Source organism: Thamnophis sirtalis, unplaced genomic scaffold (genome assembly GCF_051295495.1).
Source record: "Thamnophis sirtalis isolate CommonGarterSnake01/CBP01778 unplaced genomic scaffold, rThaSir2_p1.2 scaffold_12, whole genome shotgun sequence".
In the NCBI taxonomy this organism is placed as follows: Eukaryota; Metazoa; Chordata; class Lepidosauria; order Squamata; family Natricidae; genus Thamnophis; species Thamnophis sirtalis.
Genome location: NW_028261392.1, coordinates 57,309,443 through 57,326,819, shown reverse-complemented (window position 1 = coordinate 57,326,819; position 17,377 = coordinate 57,309,443). Strand labels below are relative to the sequence as shown.

General features: G+C 39.9%; 1 protein-coding gene across 1 annotated transcript in view; it reads left to right on the top strand.

Moving 5' to 3' along the window:
- Window positions 1–10,851, top strand: part of TNR (tenascin R) — a 585,927-nt gene extending 575,076 nt beyond the window's left edge. Inside the window, exons 21-23 of the mRNA XM_087726783.1 lie at window positions 5,400–5,561; window positions 8,752–8,915; window positions 10,229–10,851. Coding sequence (XP_087582909.1) covers window positions 5,400–5,561; window positions 8,752–8,915; window positions 10,229–10,348 — 446 coding nt within the window. The 3' untranslated portion in view covers window positions 10,349–10,851. The remainder of the gene's footprint in view (window positions 1–5,399; window positions 5,562–8,751; window positions 8,916–10,228) is intronic.
- The last annotated feature ends 6,526 nt before the right edge of the window (window positions 10,852–17,377 follow it).

Genomic DNA, 17,377 nt, shown 5'->3' with positions numbered 1-17,377 from the left:
CTTTGCGGAAGGCCTGGAGGGTGGTGAGGGTACGAATCTCCATGGGGAGTTCGTTCCAGAGGGTCGGAGCAGCCACAGAGAAGGCCCTCCTCCGGGTAGTCGCCAGTCGACACTGGGCGGCTGATGGAATTCGGAGGAGGCCTAGTCTGTGGGATCTTATTGGTCTAGTGGAGGTAATTGGCAGTAGGCGGTCTCTCAAGTACCCAGATCCAATACCATGAAGGGCTTTGTACTACATTAAACACAACACAACACAACATGCCCCCCAAAAAAGTCTGTGTTGAGAAGATTCTAATCCCTAATCTAGCTCACTCTGTAAAAGTAAAGATTTTCTCAAACTGAGTCTGACTCAAGGTAGTTACACAAATATGACTATATAAATTTCTGGTCAGTAATGCACAAGCGCCCCCCGCCTTCCCAAATTCCCAGTCTACCCTGCAGCCTTTGGATGTCCTAGTGATTTCCTTTTCAGGTCTTAAACCAACTGCCTTAGAAACAATCAAGATCAAGTAGATGCTGCCATCTACTGCACACAAATGTTCAGTTTCAATTTAGCCTAATACATATGCCTGGATATACAGAGGAGAATTTAAGACTATTCCTCTTCCATAAAACAAAAGAATCAATTTGGGAAACTTATTTAATCATGAAAGGTAGCCCTAACTCTCCTTTTTACCAACAATCATAATTTTTAAATTATGACCACTGTATTCTGGATGGGCATTTTGGTAAAAAATTGAACTTCATTTTTCATTTCATTGTCTCCTTTAGACCTGTAGAAGGAAATTATTAAGGAGTTGAATTATTCCTTTTCTATGCCTAGAACAGCGGAAAAGAGATTTTGCTGATTGCGTTTCTACCTTTAGTTGAGGTAGCAGGGTTTTGGTCTTTAATTTACTATCAAATTTCTTTGTTTCTCCCTAGAAGATTAAAACACATGGCTCTTTGACCTCTCCCTCACCATATCTCATCCATTCCCAGAAAAAAAAAACATCATCTGGAAATCCATCTGAGAGGGAAAACATTGGGAGAGAGATTAATAGCCTCTGTCTATTCCTTTAAGGGGCAGGATGCGAGAATCACTAAATAATTTTTCAGGATAGTCGTGAATTTTAGTGAGGGAAACATACAAAACAGATTATTGGAATAAAATGGTTCAAGATAAGTGTGATGATGTTCATTAAATAGTCTCTGCACCCAGTGGTGGGATTCAGCCAGTTCGCACCAGTTTTTTATTTTTTCATTTTCATAACATATAACCACATGCATACTATTACATAGCCAACATCGTATTATATTATTAAATGTTTACATCAATTCGTCTTACCATCAACTCCCCAAAACAATTAAACAATTATTGGCTCTTCTGCTCTCCACACACCATATTTGTACCTTATCCATCACTTTCTTCTCCCTCTCTCCTCCCCCTCCCTACCTCCTTTCTTCCCTTTGTCACCCTTCTTTCTCTACTTCCCCTTCCTCTCTCCTTCTCCTCTCTCCCCTTTCCATTCCTTCTTTCCCTCCTCCTCTTCCCCCCCCTCTCCTATCCCTCTCTTCTTCCCTTACCTCTCTCCTCTACTTCGCACTCTTCATCTCATTGACTTGGTGTATTTCAGCCTCTGAGCGAGCTCTATTTTATGTTGGTGGTATTTATAAATCCTTTTCAATATACATATTTAATTTTAACATTTATCTTCCTCCTTTTTTAAAAGAGAAGAAAAAAAGTACATATATAGTAATTGTGTTTTTAAACCACCATCCCCAGCCTATTTTTGGCCGAGATATAGACCTGGTTACAATTCCCAGCTATTCTCATCATTATATTTATATAATTATGCATCCTTACACGCCCCAAATTTGTGATTCTGTCTTTAAATCTCAATAATTTCCCATTGTAAGTATATTTCATGTTCCCTCTCCATTTTTCCATATCTTGGCTTAGGTTACCCGTAATTGTCTTTAAATAGCAATCCTTGCTGTTCAATGTTCATTACAATTCCCTTAATCTACTATATAGAATAATAAGCAGTACACATCTCACTTTGTTCATCATCTTAGAAGTTGTATATATGTCCATGTTTTGTATATTTTAACCCATGCTTAATTGTCCTTCCATTGTTATATTCAATCAATTAGCAACTAAGTTTAATTATCATGTATAAACGTGCATCACAAACCTCTGCTTTACAATCTCCCCATAACAGTTTCATATTTTTCCATATTCCATATATTTTAACCTTTATTTAATTATCTTTCCATTATCTTATTCAAACCATTAGCAACTCAATTTTATTGTCATGTTTCGGAGTAAACCACATATCTCAGCTTTATATTTCCCCATATAATAATTTATAATTGTCTGGTTTTTCCCTAGAAAGTCTTTTGTCCCACTTCTCTATTACTGTCTTCTCCCTTTTCTTTGTTTTGACACATCCACCCTCTTCAATTTTCCCCAAGCCACTGTCAGACCCAAATAAATCTTTTATATTTTCCTTTGTTGGGGTGAAACCCCCTTCTTCAGTTTTCCCTATGCCACCGTCAACCTCCGTAAGATCTTTTGTCTGCTTTTTATTTCCTTTTGATGGGATACATCCCCCCTTTTCAATTTTGCCTGTCGAACCCAATGAAGTTTTTTGTCTGCTTTTTATTTCCCACCATTTCTACCCCTTCATTATCCCTCCCCACTTCTTCCTTCACTTCTTCCTTCAGTTTCTGCTTCTCTGAGTTCAGAATTCTATTTGGTTTCTGCATATTTTTTTATAATTTCACGTAGTTCTTCAAATTCCCACCTTTTCATAATGTCCAGTTCCAAATGTACAGTTTAATTATACAGTTCTTATTTCAGAGTTCTGGTCTACCTTAAATTTAGCTAGTTCAACTGATGTGGAGAAGAGCAGCGGGAACCATCTTAGTCTTTTGTTTTTTCTTAATGTCCAGTTCCAAAATTGCAGTTAGTTATACAGTTCTTATTTCAAAGTTCTGGTCCACCTTAAATTTAGCTAATTCAGCTAATGTGAAGCGGAAGAGAAGTGAGAGCCATCTTAATCTTTTGCAAAGAAAAAAAAACTTCGCATTTTCCCAGTTCTTGATTTTATTATTTTTTTCCCTTGTTACTTCTCATTGGTTATAGTTTCTCAGAATATATTAATTGGAACAAACTTGCATACATTCAAACACGGGTATGTTTCTCTTCGCCTTCTTTTCCAAGTTCTGATTTATAGCAATTGGTTAATTAAAACTTATCACACTGGCAAGATTAGTTTAACAATTATGAATGAGAAAATAGTTTTTTCTTGATTTTTTTCCCCTTGTTACATTCCACCTCTCATTAATTAGAGTTACTTAAGATATATTAGAAGAAATTCAGACAAAGCAAATCTCCTCGATATGTTTCTATTTCAAATCCAAAACCAAATTTAGAGTTTGTATTTGAGTGGGTTTGTCACTTCTCTACTTTCTCCTTTTCTGTCCAAAATGTTTCAAGCAAATGGCTTTTTTGAGGCTAGTGATTCAACCCTCCATTTTTCCCTTTCTTTCTTTCTTTCTTTCTTTCTTTCTTTTTGCCAAAATCCAGATCTGTCCATTAATATTATTTATACTCTCAAGATTCTCTGCCTTTTCCAAGTTTTGATTTATGACTGTGGGTTAATTAGATCTTCTTACCAGTCTTTCATCTCGTCCCTGTACGCTCCTGCTCAGTTGCTTTGGCTGGAAGCCAGCTTCTTGTGCAGCCATGTTGCCATGCTGCTGCCTCTACTCTGATTCAGAGGGCAAATCTCCAACCTGCGAGGAAACTGTTGCCTCCCTCTGGGTCTGATGAGACGCTGCCCCTTCTTTGCCCCCCCTCTCGGAATAGGTTTGTCAGACAGGGTTCATGTGAGGCTCTTCAGAGCTCAAACCCCCCATGTCTGTTCAGCTGGAAAATTTCTGGTCGACTCCAGTTGTTGGAAGAAGTTATTAAGACAGAGAACCGGTTGTTAAATTGTTTGAATCCCACCACTGCCTGCACCCCAAGGATTTCATGATCTTGGAAAATTCCTGGATATGCATGCTGATCAGTTCCCCATATAAGATGAGGATACCAATAGTAGTTGGGTGAAAACAGCTTGACAGCCAGCATAAAGCGCTTTCCATAATCATCGTAAAAGGTTTCTGGCTAAAGAAATATCCTATCCCTTCCTCAAAAGGCTAGGTAGGACAATGGATCAGTGTTGTTGTTGTTTTTAATAGTCATTCTATTGTAAATGCAGCCTTCACACCCATACAGCAAGTTCATCTAGTTGTCTTTGGAAGAAAAGGCTTCCAAATCAGATAGTCAACATAGTAACCTGCTATAAAAATATTGTAGAGACTTATTTGGATCTTTCAAAGGAAACTAGTATCTTTAGCACAACCAATGAAATATGTTTACATTTTATTGGTTTTTATTTTTATAAATTCTTTCCTGAATACAATATAATAAATGGGTAAGATGAGCCGAGGTGGCGCAGTGGTTAGAGTGCAGCACTGCAGGCTACTTCAGCTGACTGCAGTTCTGCAGTTCGGCTGTTCAAATCTCACTGGCTCAAGGTTGACTCAGCCTTCCATCCTTCCGAGGTGGGTAAAATGAGGACCCGGATTGTTGTTGGGGGCAATATGCTGACTCTGTAAACCGCTTAGAGAGGGCTGAAAGCCCTATGAAGCGGTATATAAGTCTAACTGCTATTGCTATTGCTATAAAATATAGCCAAATAGACAGAAATAACTGCAGTGAAAAGCCAAGACTACATTTGAGGATGTTTCAAAGGGGAGGAATAATTTCTGAGGTCCATTATTTAGAACCTTCCATCATATGGCTATAATCACCCAAAATTGGAACAGTGGAGAATGGAGAGATTTCTTTTTTACAAGTATGCCTAGGGTAGATATCCATTCTACTCTCAATCCAAATTCCATGCCACCTGAAATATGAATTCCATTATTCATTGTTTGAAGAGACACGGTGGCTCAGTAGCTAAAATGCTGAGCTTGTTGATCAGAAAGGTCAGCAGTTCAGCAGTTCGAATCCCTAGTGCCACGTAATGGAGTGAGCTCCTGTTACTTGTCCCAGCTTCTGCCAACCTAGCAGTTCGAAAGCATGTAAAAATACAAGTAGAAAAATAGGGACCACTTTGGTGGGAAGGTAACATTGTTCTGTGCACCTTCGGCATTTAGTCATGCCGGCCACATGACCACAGAGACGTCTTCAGACAGCACTGGCTCTTCAGCTTTGAAACGGAGATGAGCACCACCACCCTAGAGTCAGAATGACTAGCACATATGTGCGTGGGGAACAGTCACCTTGTTATTCATTATTTACAGATTTCTAGATACAAGATCTTATAAAATCTCTGTTTATGTTCTGTTTGTATTCCCTGCAGGGCTAGATAACATGCACAAGATTACATCACAAGGGCGCTATGAACTGCGGATAGATATGAAAGATGGTCAAGTAGCCACGTATGCCTATTATGACAAGTTTTCCATTGGAGATGCCAGGAGTCTCTACAAGCTCCGGATAGGGGACTATAATGGCACTGCTGGTATGTTTTTAAGAATTACTCCTCCCCTCCCAGGCTATCTCAACAGATCTTCTTCTCATAGAGCAGGGAGAATGAAGGCTGGGGGAGAGATGATGGAACCAATCCATGTGCTTTCACCCTTAGAACCATTTCCTTGACATCCCTCCCAGTTATTCCCCTCTTCGGAATAACAGAATGACACAGTTGGAATGGACTTTGGAAGTCTTCTAGTCCAATCCCCTACTCAAGCAGGAAACCCTACAGCAGTGTTTCTCAACCTTGGCTACTTGAAGATGTCTGGACTTCAATTCCCAGAATTCCCCAGCCAGCATTCCCAGAATTCTGGGAGTTGAAGTCCAGACATCTTCAAGTGGCCAAGTTTGAGAAACACTGCCCTATAGCATTTCAAACAAAGACTATCCAATCTCCTCTTTAAAATCTCTAGTGTTTGAAGCACCCACAACTTATGGAGGCAAATCGTTCCACTGATTAATTGTCCTATCTATCAGGAAATTTGGGTTTTAGTTCCCATCCATTGCTTTTCCTTCTCCCTTCAGGTGCTTTGGAGAATAGGTTGAACCCCCCGGTCTTCTGTGTGGCAGCCCCTTAGTTATTGGAACACTGATATCATGTCACCTTTAGTTCTTCTTTTCTCTAGACTACGCATACCCAATTCCTGCAACTGTTCTTCATATGTTTTAGTCGCCCTTAATCATCTTTGTTGCTCTTCTCTTTAAAAAAAAAAACAGGCTTGGGGGGAAAGGGGAAGGGCAGATTTGGAGCTGAGACTGAGAGAGTGGGGAAGGGGGGAATTGGGGAGAGGAAAAGCAGATGCACTGGTGGTCACCCTGAAGGATGCTGCTGTCAACCCCCTTTTTTTCCTGCTTTCAACTCCTTATGGTGGAGTGGGAGCAAATGGGCCGATCCCAGGAATCCCCAAGGAATCCTTCATTGACCAGGCAGGAAAATGCCACTAGACCAACTAGGAATTATTTCTGGCTGAGTAAATATCCCTAGATAAATTTGCAACCCCTTTTGAAATGAAGCCACCAAAGAGCCTCAAGCCCATCGATTCTCCTTCCAGCCCATTTGACAAGGCCGGAGGTGCAGGACCAGTACCTGGATGTCAGTAGAGCAACTGGTCCTTGCAGGTTCCACCACAAAACCGCGTTCGACTAAAGCGCGCTTGACGAAACCGCGTAGCTGACGTCATCACAGGGCGACAACAGCACGGAGACAGAAGCACGCTGTAAACGCTAAACCTAAAATTAACCCCTAAACCTAAACCTAACCCCCCTAAACCTAATCCTAAACCTAACCCTTAACCTAACCCTTAACCTAACCCTAAACCTAACCCTAAACCTAACCCTTAACCTAACCCTAAACCTAATCCTAACCCTTAACCTAACCCTAAACCTAACCCTAACCCTAACCCTTAACCTAACCCTAAACCTAACCCTAACCCTTAACCTAACCCTAAACCTAACCCTAACCCTTAACCTAACCCTAAACCTAACCCTAAAGCTAACCCTACACCTAACCCTTATCTTAAGTTGAATCGGCTTGCTTTCAAAACGCTATTTAAAACGCCCTTCTTTCTCCGCGCTCGCTGTTGTCGCCCTGTTGATGACGTCAGTGATGCGGTTTAATTGGGCGCGCTTTAGTCGAGTGCGGTTTTGTCGTGCCACGGTCCTTGAAATGGGCATGCCTGGAAGAAATGGCAGCAGTGACAGGCCTTCTCTTATCCCGCTTTTGGCCTGGATCCATGAAGGGAGTACCAGGTGTGTCAGGTTGGCCAATGGGCTGCTGCTCAGTTCAGCCTCAAGGACTTCTAATTTGAGAAGATTCAAACTGTTTAGTCCTCGCGGCTACGACTGACAGCCAGCAACAGCCAGTCCGCGCCTGATTGGCTAAGGCGCAGCATGGCTGAGCATGGGCTGTCAGACGCGTACCTATTGGCCTCCCTGCTTGACACTCCGTATAAATAGCTGTCAAGCAGGGCGGAGTCCCGATCTACCGCTAGCCTGTCTACTGTTCGGAACTGTTTAATAAAGAGCTGTTAACTTTACCTCAGGAGCCTCCTGCCTCGTTCTTCCTCGGTCCACTTCACAAACTTAAAGCCTTTTGCAGTAAGGCCCGCTGCAATTCTCTTGTCCCTCGGTTGTCCTGTGTTGAACTGTCCTGCAGCAAGTTGTCCTAGGATAGCCAATAGTTGTACTGGATAGCCAGGATGCAGAAGTTGTCTGCATATAAAATTGATTCCATAATCAATTTCTATAAAACAAATTCTATAGAAACTAATAGAGAATTTTTTAGTTTTCAAAAGTTTAATCAGTTGTTCTAGTATCTCAGTTGTCTCAAAAGCTGAAAATGCTATTCATTTAACAGTGCAGTCCTTTGGGATTCTGAAAACCAGCATAAAATATGCATACGTATTGGAGCAAGGCGTGTATGGGAGGATGTAGCCACCAACTCTGAAAACTATTGTTTTATGTCAAAATGTTCGGCTGTCCTCTCTTCCTACAAAAATAAATAGCCAAGTGTTTTCTGTTTACAGTACAGCCCTTTTTACATGCAACAGTTCATTCTTAAGATCCTGATGTTGCCACATCAGGATCAATTTCCACAGCTGCACAGAGGATCAACCCTGTTTATATGGGCTGATACTCTGTTCATCATAGTACAATACCTGAGCCATATAACAATCTGATTTCAGCTGCCAAGAGGCAGAAAAACTATTTAGCATAGAAATAGTTGTGACACAGAAGGATAAGAAAGGTATAGAGTTAGAGTATGTTCCCAGGAGATTTAAGAAGCTCCATTTTGTCCTCTTTGATGTAAATGTTTTGTAAAACTTGGCAGTCATTTCTAACTGTGTTATGTCACCCTTCAAAATATTACAGTCATCTCTAGTCTTCTTAAGACTTATATGCATACAGAAAATGATAAAAATATATTAGCTGTACTTATTATTGTATGATTCACACATATAAGTACATCACTTAGCAAACATGGTTTGATGATGGTCACCTGAGCACATGAAACAAAACAGTGCAGTGAAGACATTTAAATTCTTAGCTCCGGAATCAGAGCTTTCTTATAGTTCTTGGATATGATTGTAGTTCTCAGGAAACCAGCATGAGTATATCAATCTTTTGTTGTCTCCTAAAGAGAAAGATGGGAAAAATTAAAGTAATGCCTTATTTTGCAGGGGATTCACTCAGCTATCATCAGGGACGTCCATTTTCCACCAAAGACAGGGACAATGATGTTGCCGTTACAAACTGTGCTATGTCATACAAAGGGGCCTGGTGGTACAAAAACTGTCATCGAACTAACCTCAATGGTAAATATGGTGAATCCCGACACAGCCAGGTAAGAGCAGGATCGATACAGTACTGTTTGCAAGAAATCGCCTATTCTTCTGGAAAGAGTATACGAGTGAGTGAGAAGCCAGATAATTCGTCATGTAGATATGACTAGTTCCAGGGATCAACTAGTAGCCAAACTAGTAGTTACCTAGTTTGGGTAATGAAACATCAGCAAGAAAACAAGCTCAGAGATCACCAAGAACCCCACATAACTAATAACAAATGGCAGCTTACATTTTCACCAAATGCCAAAAGCTTTTTAAACAACAACAACAATAATAGCAGATAATCTCTACGGGGAAGAGAGAGACACATCTGGATCTCACCCCGGTCTACATAATTTTCTTCCAGCCCAAATATCTACTGATGGTGCCACTGCAGCAAAGTATATTTTTATAGGCTACTTAACAGTTTGAAAGCAACATGGCATAAAGTTCAAACCCCAGTGTGGAAAAAAATGCTTAGTATGGTCAGGGTTCATCTTTTCCCCATGCCTGGGATTTGTTACTAATACTATTGTTGTTGCTATACTTATTCCCTAAACGTTACATAAGGTTTTATATTTAGAGCTTTAGGAAACTATTTTAAAATAAAACAGAAAAGATTATACTTTAAAAACAGAGAATGAGGCAACAGTTTGGAAGAGTTAGAATTCTGCACTACATTAAACCAGAGTCCAGGTAAAATATAAATTTGAATATTCAAAACCTTTTTGCCATAAAAGGATATCCCTTGTAGAAAATTAAACACAGCAGGGGGAAAAAGTCTCACTGTTTTAAATGCAGCATTAGTCTGCATGTTGATGAGATTTATATGGAGATAAAAATTAGAAAGTTTAGTGTTTCAAGATTAAATGTGATTATGGCTAGAATGTTTATAACTTGTTTTGCTTACTTAATTCCGGTTCTTGCAAAATAATACAATTATATTCATTCTGGAGTGCAACTAAAATATCAAGCCCAAATTATATTTTATCCACCTCAGATAGCTATCCTTATTTTCTACTGACCGAGAGATTATATACAATAAATGAAAATATAATCTCTTTATCTGCAGCTTTTGTTTAACACCTCATTGTTCACAATATTTATTTCCAAATGTTAGATACTACATAAGTGGTGCTACCACAGCCATAAGGTTAAGGATAGCTAGACAAGTTTGATAAAAGTTTTGTTATTATTATAAACTGTTCCCACTCAAATTATTGGGACATTTTGGCTTGAAAGTGTGTGATATATTGGCATCTCATAACTGGAAAGAAATGCTGTGCAAATGGTTCCAAGCATATTGATCCCTTTTATTCTCTTTGGCCTTCAGGGAATTAACTGGTACCATTGGAAAGGACATGAGTTCTCCATCCCTTTTGTGGAAATGAAGATGCGGCCGTATAACCATCGCAACTCCCTGGGGAGGAAACGTCGATCAGTACAACTGTGAAATGGCAGGAATCCTTGTGGACATGCCGTCCTTTTTCTGTCACGCATTTGCATTTTATAATATGAAAAGAGCAAAAGTAAAACTGAGGTAGAAGCCCGCTCCATGCTGAGGGCTGAGGAACACCATGATACCCCAGAGGGCTGACTAACTTTGATAAAAAGAACAACCATAATGCTTGCTATCATTCCTAGGAACCTATTGGGCTCCTGCCCAGCCCCACTTCTTTGGGTTTTCATTCCATTCCTTCTTGAAATTATTAGTCAATGGCTTCATTTAAGGTCTTTGTCTTAACCCAATTTCTGCTGTTGGTTATGGCCGCTAGTTCTGAGCAGCAAAAATTCAAGTGACCACTAGATGGCAGAAAGAATTAGCATTTTCTCTCCGTCTTTTTTTTTTTTTGTCACCCAGATTTTTGCAATCTAGATCTGTTGGCCCAGTTCAGCCCTGTTATAGATGCTTTCTTTTATATGCCAACCTGTTTTACTGGAGGATACTGAGGGGGAGGAGCTTTTAAAGAGATTTGGACCCATGCAGCTATATGATTGAAGCCTGTAGAGTCAGAATAAGGCCATCTGCCAGGAAGAGAAGACAAATTATAGCTATTTATTTCAACTCTTATCGATCCCATCTTGCACTGAGCAGGTAACAAGGCAGTGGTGGGTTTCAAAAATTGTTCGAACCTACTCTGTGGGTGTGGCCTCCTTTGTGGGAGTGGCTTGCCGCCCATGTGACCGGATGGGAGTGGCTTGCCGCCCATGTGACCGGATAGGAAGATGCCGACGACACTTGTCAGAACCACCTTAAATTACCTCACACACAGCACTGGCATGCATAAGAATAGGATGCAAACTTGTTTTTTAAAAGGCATCTTTGGTTTGCGTTAAAACAACTTCAACACACGCAATATTCTGATTGCACCACAAACGCAGTAGTCATCCTTACCTTTCACAGAGGCACTGAGTTTTATAAATACGAGCATGATAGTGTAGAATAATCATATTCAAGGATCAGTGGTGGGTTTCAAAAAATTTTGGAACCTTTTCTGTAGGTGTGGCCTACTTTCCGGGTCCACTGGTGGAACCTCTTCTAACCGGTTCGGTAGATTTGACGAACCGGTTCTACCGAATAGGTGCGAACTGGTAGGAACTCACCTCTGCAACAAGGATATGCATACAGCCCCATACACACACATACATACTCAAACAAACATATGCATATACATGTACACAAACATATATATACATACACATAAACAAACATATATAATTCCTAAAACAGTAATCTTCACATTCACAAATTAGCTTATAGATGCGAATGCTGCAGACATACACACTCTGAACTCTATTTGGAAGCAAAGTCCTCACTTCTAGACTATTCTCCCTCCATATTGTTTTGCCTTATTTATGGGAGTAAAGTTAAGGAAAGGGATTGGTGGATTACCCTGTCTTTGTTTCCCTTCCCACCCAATGTCATCACCAATTAATCTTCCTAGAAAGGATGGAATGGATTGGGGCAATTTTAGATGGATGCCTAAAACAGTATGTTGAGCCATCAATCAAGTTCTCTGCCTATCAAATGGTTGGTGTTAAAGAGACTGGAATGGGGTAAAGCAGACAGGTGTTTTCCCGGTGTTCCTCATAACTCCCTCCTCTGTGTCTACGAAATGTGGCATTTCTAGTTCTAGAACGCAAGTCTAGCACTCTTCTGAAAGAGCCCTAACCCATGCTCAAAAATAGCCCAGCTGATGCATTAAAAAGCAAAATAGCAATAGCAATAGCAGTTAGACTTATATACCGCTTCATGGGGCTTTCAGCCCTCTCTAAGCAGTTTACAGAGTCAGCATTTTGCCCCCAACAATCCGGGTCCTCATTTTACCCACCTCGGAAGGATGGAAGGCTGAGTCAACCTTGACCCTGGTGAGATCTGAACAGCCGAACTGCAGAACTGCAGTCAGCTGAAGTAGCCTGCAGTGCTGCACAAAAGGGGCAGTGCTGGCAGCGCATGGCCAATACGTACACTTTTGGCATCATGGCAGGCACTGAAAACCAGGTGGTAGTTGGGCCTACAGAGGACACGCAACTGGAATTGACCCACATATAAATAACAGCACGTAACCCAGCACTGCCAAATCAGGAATGGAGTGGGCAGAATTACACAGCCATCCCCCACTGCCACCAAGAGTTACTGCAGTGGAATGTTGCACACATGGCTACAAGAATTGCAACTGCGCTATATTAGTCCTCAAAGGGCGTGGCAACAAGTGTAGCACGTGTGCAAGCCCTCAGAAATAATAAAAGTAGCAAATAAATAAATAAATAAATAAATAAATAAGTGTAGCAGGTGTGCAAGTCCTCAGAAATTAAAAAAAAGTAGCAAACTGTAAAATACACAATCACTTTAAATCTCTTTTTTTTTTTTGTAGATTCAAGGGGGAAAGTCTGTAATGTATCCAGTGGTGACCATTGCTAGCAGAAATCTGTTTCCCACTTTATGCTGATCTTCTATGCGGCACAGGACTAATTTTCACCCAAGAGACCCATGCTATAAAAGAGGCTCAGCACTCTTGCAGATAAGCACCAAACCATATTTACAAGGAGCCACTTGGCCAGCACTATAGAAAGTGCCAAAATGACACTATGGAAGGATGTTAGCACTGGAGCCAAACTGGCCATAGATGGCAGTGCTAAGCAACTATAAAAGAAGGGCATTGCTCACAGCAGCCTATAGTGATTAGTAGGGGTTGGAGTGATCCCATCTCTTGATCTCAGTAACCAAATGGTCAGTGAAGGATGCCAGTGGGTACCCATGACAGAAACTGTTAGGAGAACAGAGAGGTCTACTTTAACACCAGACGGGCAAAATAAGGCAGAAAAAAATGGAGAAGCTAAGGTATGTGCATGTGATGACTAGGAGGAAATAGCAATAGCAATAGCAATAGCAGTTAGACTTATATACCGCTTCATAGGGCTTTCAGCCCTCTCTAAGCGGTTTACAGAGTCGGCATATCGCCCCCACAATCCAGGTCCTCATTTTACCCACCTCGGAAGGATGGAAGGCTGAGTCAACCCTGAGCCGGTGAGATTTGAACCGCCGAGCTGCAGAACTAGCAGTCAGCTGAAGTGGCTGCAGTACTGCACCCCCTAACCACTGCGCCACCTCGGATGGCAGGACTTAAGAAGGCAAATTCTTTATATAATTACTTCCAACTATTATAATTACACCACATGATCACCAAAAGACAAATGTTGTCCTCCTTTGTTGGGGAATATTGTTCACCCTTGAGAATAATCTCTGGAACCCAAATGTAGCTGTGTTTTGTTTTTTTCTTTAAGAAAGATCAGCAAGTGGAAATAGGAGTTAAGAGTTTATCGGAACCAGCTTTCCAAGTCAAACGTTTCCAAGTCAAGTCTCTCTAGGCTTCATTCAGCCCATGGCAGTTGCAGCCTCAGTCACAAAAAAAAACCCCTCCATTTTGTGTTTTTCTAAAAAATAATAATAATAATAATTCCCATACTATAAATAATAAAAATCTTAACATAGATGTCTATATTTTCTATCATGGTCCCCAACCTGTCTTCCTTCATAACACCAAGTTGGGGCGGGGGGGGGGGGAGAATCCACACATGTATGTGTTACACAGAAAACAAGCATGATGAATTGGAGCTTATCTTGCCCCAGAGCCTTGGGTATGTATGAGTTCTGTGGGTTGGTTAGGCATGAAGGCACATTCAAGCGAAACCATGTTTGTAGGTTGTACAAGTTTCAATAAAACATAAGTCTAATTAGATGGGCAGACCTTAATCTACTTACTCTTCTATCTGCATGTGCTGACCAGTTCCCTGAATTGATTCTTGCCCCTACACTTAACAAGTTACTATATCTCCTCCATAACTGCAAAAGTGATCGATTAGCTCACAAACCATTGTATAAATCACTGTGTATGTAAACCCAAACAGAAGTATCTGATCCCTCTTAACAGGAGTTTGTACTAAAGATCGTAACTGCAGAGTGAACCAACACAAGTTAGTGACATTTTCAGGAAAAAAATTAACAGAATATGCATCTATAGATGATCTTTAGAAATCAAATAACAGGATTTTAATTAAATAAATAAGCAGGGACATGGGAAACATTTAAATTAACAGCAAAGACACTGAAGGTTAGTGAATGGATATGTTATTTTGATTTGACTGTGAGTTTATTACTGTTGGGAAACAGCAGAGCAGGTAAAAAAAGTCTCTATTGGGGAAGAAAGGAAAGAAGGAAGGAAGGAAGGAAGGAAGGAAGGAAGGAAGGAAGGAAGGAAGGAAGGAAGGAAGGAAGGAAGGAAGGAGTGGTGGGTTTCAAAAATTGTTGGAACCTACTCTGTGGGTGTGGCCTCCTTTGTGGGAGTGGCTTGCCGCCCATGTGACTGGATATGAAATTATGAATTAGTACTTAGATCGGTCCAAGTAGCTATTCAGAAACTCTGGCATTGAAGCATGCAAGTCTTAAAGCTGTCAAGTTACAAGATCCTTGCCAGTGGTGGGTTTCAAAAAAATTTGGAACCTCTTCTGTAGGTGTGGCCTGCTTTCCGGGTCCACTGGTGGAACCTCTTCTAACCGGTTCGGTAGATTTGATGAATCGGTTCTACCGAATAGGTGCGAACTGGTAGGAACCCACCTCTGGAAGGAAGGATCTTTTAAAAGAATAGAATAACACACAACAACTATCTAGTGATACAATCAAGGATATGGCATGGAATCAAGGAAGGAACTTTAGATTAGCCAACCTACTTTATGAGTCACTAGGTTTGCATAACTGACAATAAACAAGGAAGAACAGTGAATCTATCATACACATTGTTTTAGGGACATTTGTTCTAAAGTGAAGAAAAAAAATAGAAACATAATCTAATTTACAGAAAGTTTTTAAGTATCCTGTCTGCCCAGCAAGTTTTAGATTTCGATGGAATATTGTATTCCTTTGGGGTATGTTGTCACATTCTTCTTCTTTCTCCTCCTCTCCCTCCTCTATTAAATCAATAAGTATGATTAGACTGGATTCTTTCCAATGGTTAGGTTTTACCAAGAGCTAGAAATCTTAGAAGTGTAGTCATAGTATGTAGAAAGTTCCCAGCAAGGGTTTTTGTTTGTTCGTTTGTTTTGCCAAAGTCAATACTATTAAGTCTTATAAATTTAAAACTTTCACATATTTGGTGAAATCTTTAATACGGCTCCAACACGTTGGTGTTAAAGGATTTTTTTTTCCTTCCAAAGTCATTCACTGTAATTTGCATATTATAATATTTTGCCACTTTTTCCATTTGTTTTTCAAATTTGTTCAACTATCTCCTTGGATTGCTACATTTATAGAGTATTTATTCTTCTTAATAATAATAGTGTGCTGCCTTTCAAGAATGTACTGGTCCGTATTTTCAAATTCACACAATCCTGTCTTCATTTTCTAAGGCTTTTTCAAGTTTTTGATCCCATAGCTTTTGTGAAACCAAATGCTTTACCTAAATTCCAATGCCAATTTTTTTGCCACTAATAAGATATTCTTTGATCTTACATAGTTAGTATTTGTTACCATTTGAAATATGTTCAGTTTTGGCATTAATGTTTGCTTGTATACTTTGTTTTTGAGCTGCCATGATTATTGTTCAATTTCTTTTTAATAGCTGTAGCAATAGCAGTTAGACTTATATACCGCTTCATAGGGCTTTCAGCCCTCTCTAAGCGGTTTACAGAGTCAGCATATCGCCCCCAACAACAATCCGGGTCCTCATTTTACCCACCTCAGAAGGATGGAAGGCTGAGTCAACCCTGAGCCGGTGAGATTTGAACAGCCGAACTGCAGAACTGCAGTCAGCTGAAGTAGCCTGCAGTGCTGCATTTAACCACTGCGCCACCTGTGCCCTTTAAGGATTTTAGGCACTCCCAAATCAAATTTTGGTTTTATTTTCTTTTAGCATCATATTGAGTATGAAGAGGTTTACATTTCCAGGCATTAATTAGGTTTTACAAACTTCTACCAGTAGTGCTTTCTTTTTGTGCCTATTATAGTCATCCAGGCCGTATTTCTCTTCTATCCTTGCATGCTTGACTTGGAATAATTCTCTCCCACTTTTACTTCTGGTGAAGTAGAACCTACCAATTTCACCTCCTGGGTGGAAAGCATGGTCATTAATTTCTTGGTTTGTTTTTTTTATCAAGTATGTCTAATTCAGCTTGGGCCCAATCAATGATACCCACACTATATTGAATAACAGGAACAGCCCAAGTGTTTATGGCTTTAATTATATTCCCCACGCTTAATTTTGTTTTCCATTTTTAAAATTGGTTTGATATAATCAAAATTGGTATTCTTTTTTAACTTGCTCATGTAGTAAGTCGGAAGCTTCCCATTAATCCTTAATAAACCTTCTTCTGGTATCAATTGTTCCATGGCATTTCATTCATTAGCTGTAATCAGTCTTCTTTAACTATTTTGCCACAATCCTGGGAAAGGTGAGAATAATAAGAAAAGAAGAACCATCAGCAAGATGAATGGACTTGATTTCAGTGACAGTGTGTGAGACCTTGAAAGGCTAAACTGGGTCCATCTATGTGGTTGCTAATAATTGGCACTAAGTTAATGGTACATTATCAATTATTCAGTTTTAACTTTGCCAGTAAACTTCGCTGTTGGCTACTCAATTTATTTCATGCATTCATCAAGATTTTAATGTTTTACTAATCCCAAAAATTTCTAGGCATTTTCTAGTCCACGTACATGGAAGTGAGCCAAGTGCTTTTTCATAGTCTAACCAAGCAATAAAAAAAACTTCTTCTCTTTTAAGTTTTTAATTAATCATCTTGTCAATTAATCTTTGGTCTTGCATGCCTTGTGAATTTTTAAAAGTCCTATTTTGCTCAAAAGATACAGCGCAACTTAAATCTCCTGGAAGCAAGTGATAGGCCTGTAGTGGTCAGATTTAGTGCCTTTCACTTTAGTTTTCCTCACATTAGAAAGATTCTTCTCACTGTCATCTATTCTTCATTCTTT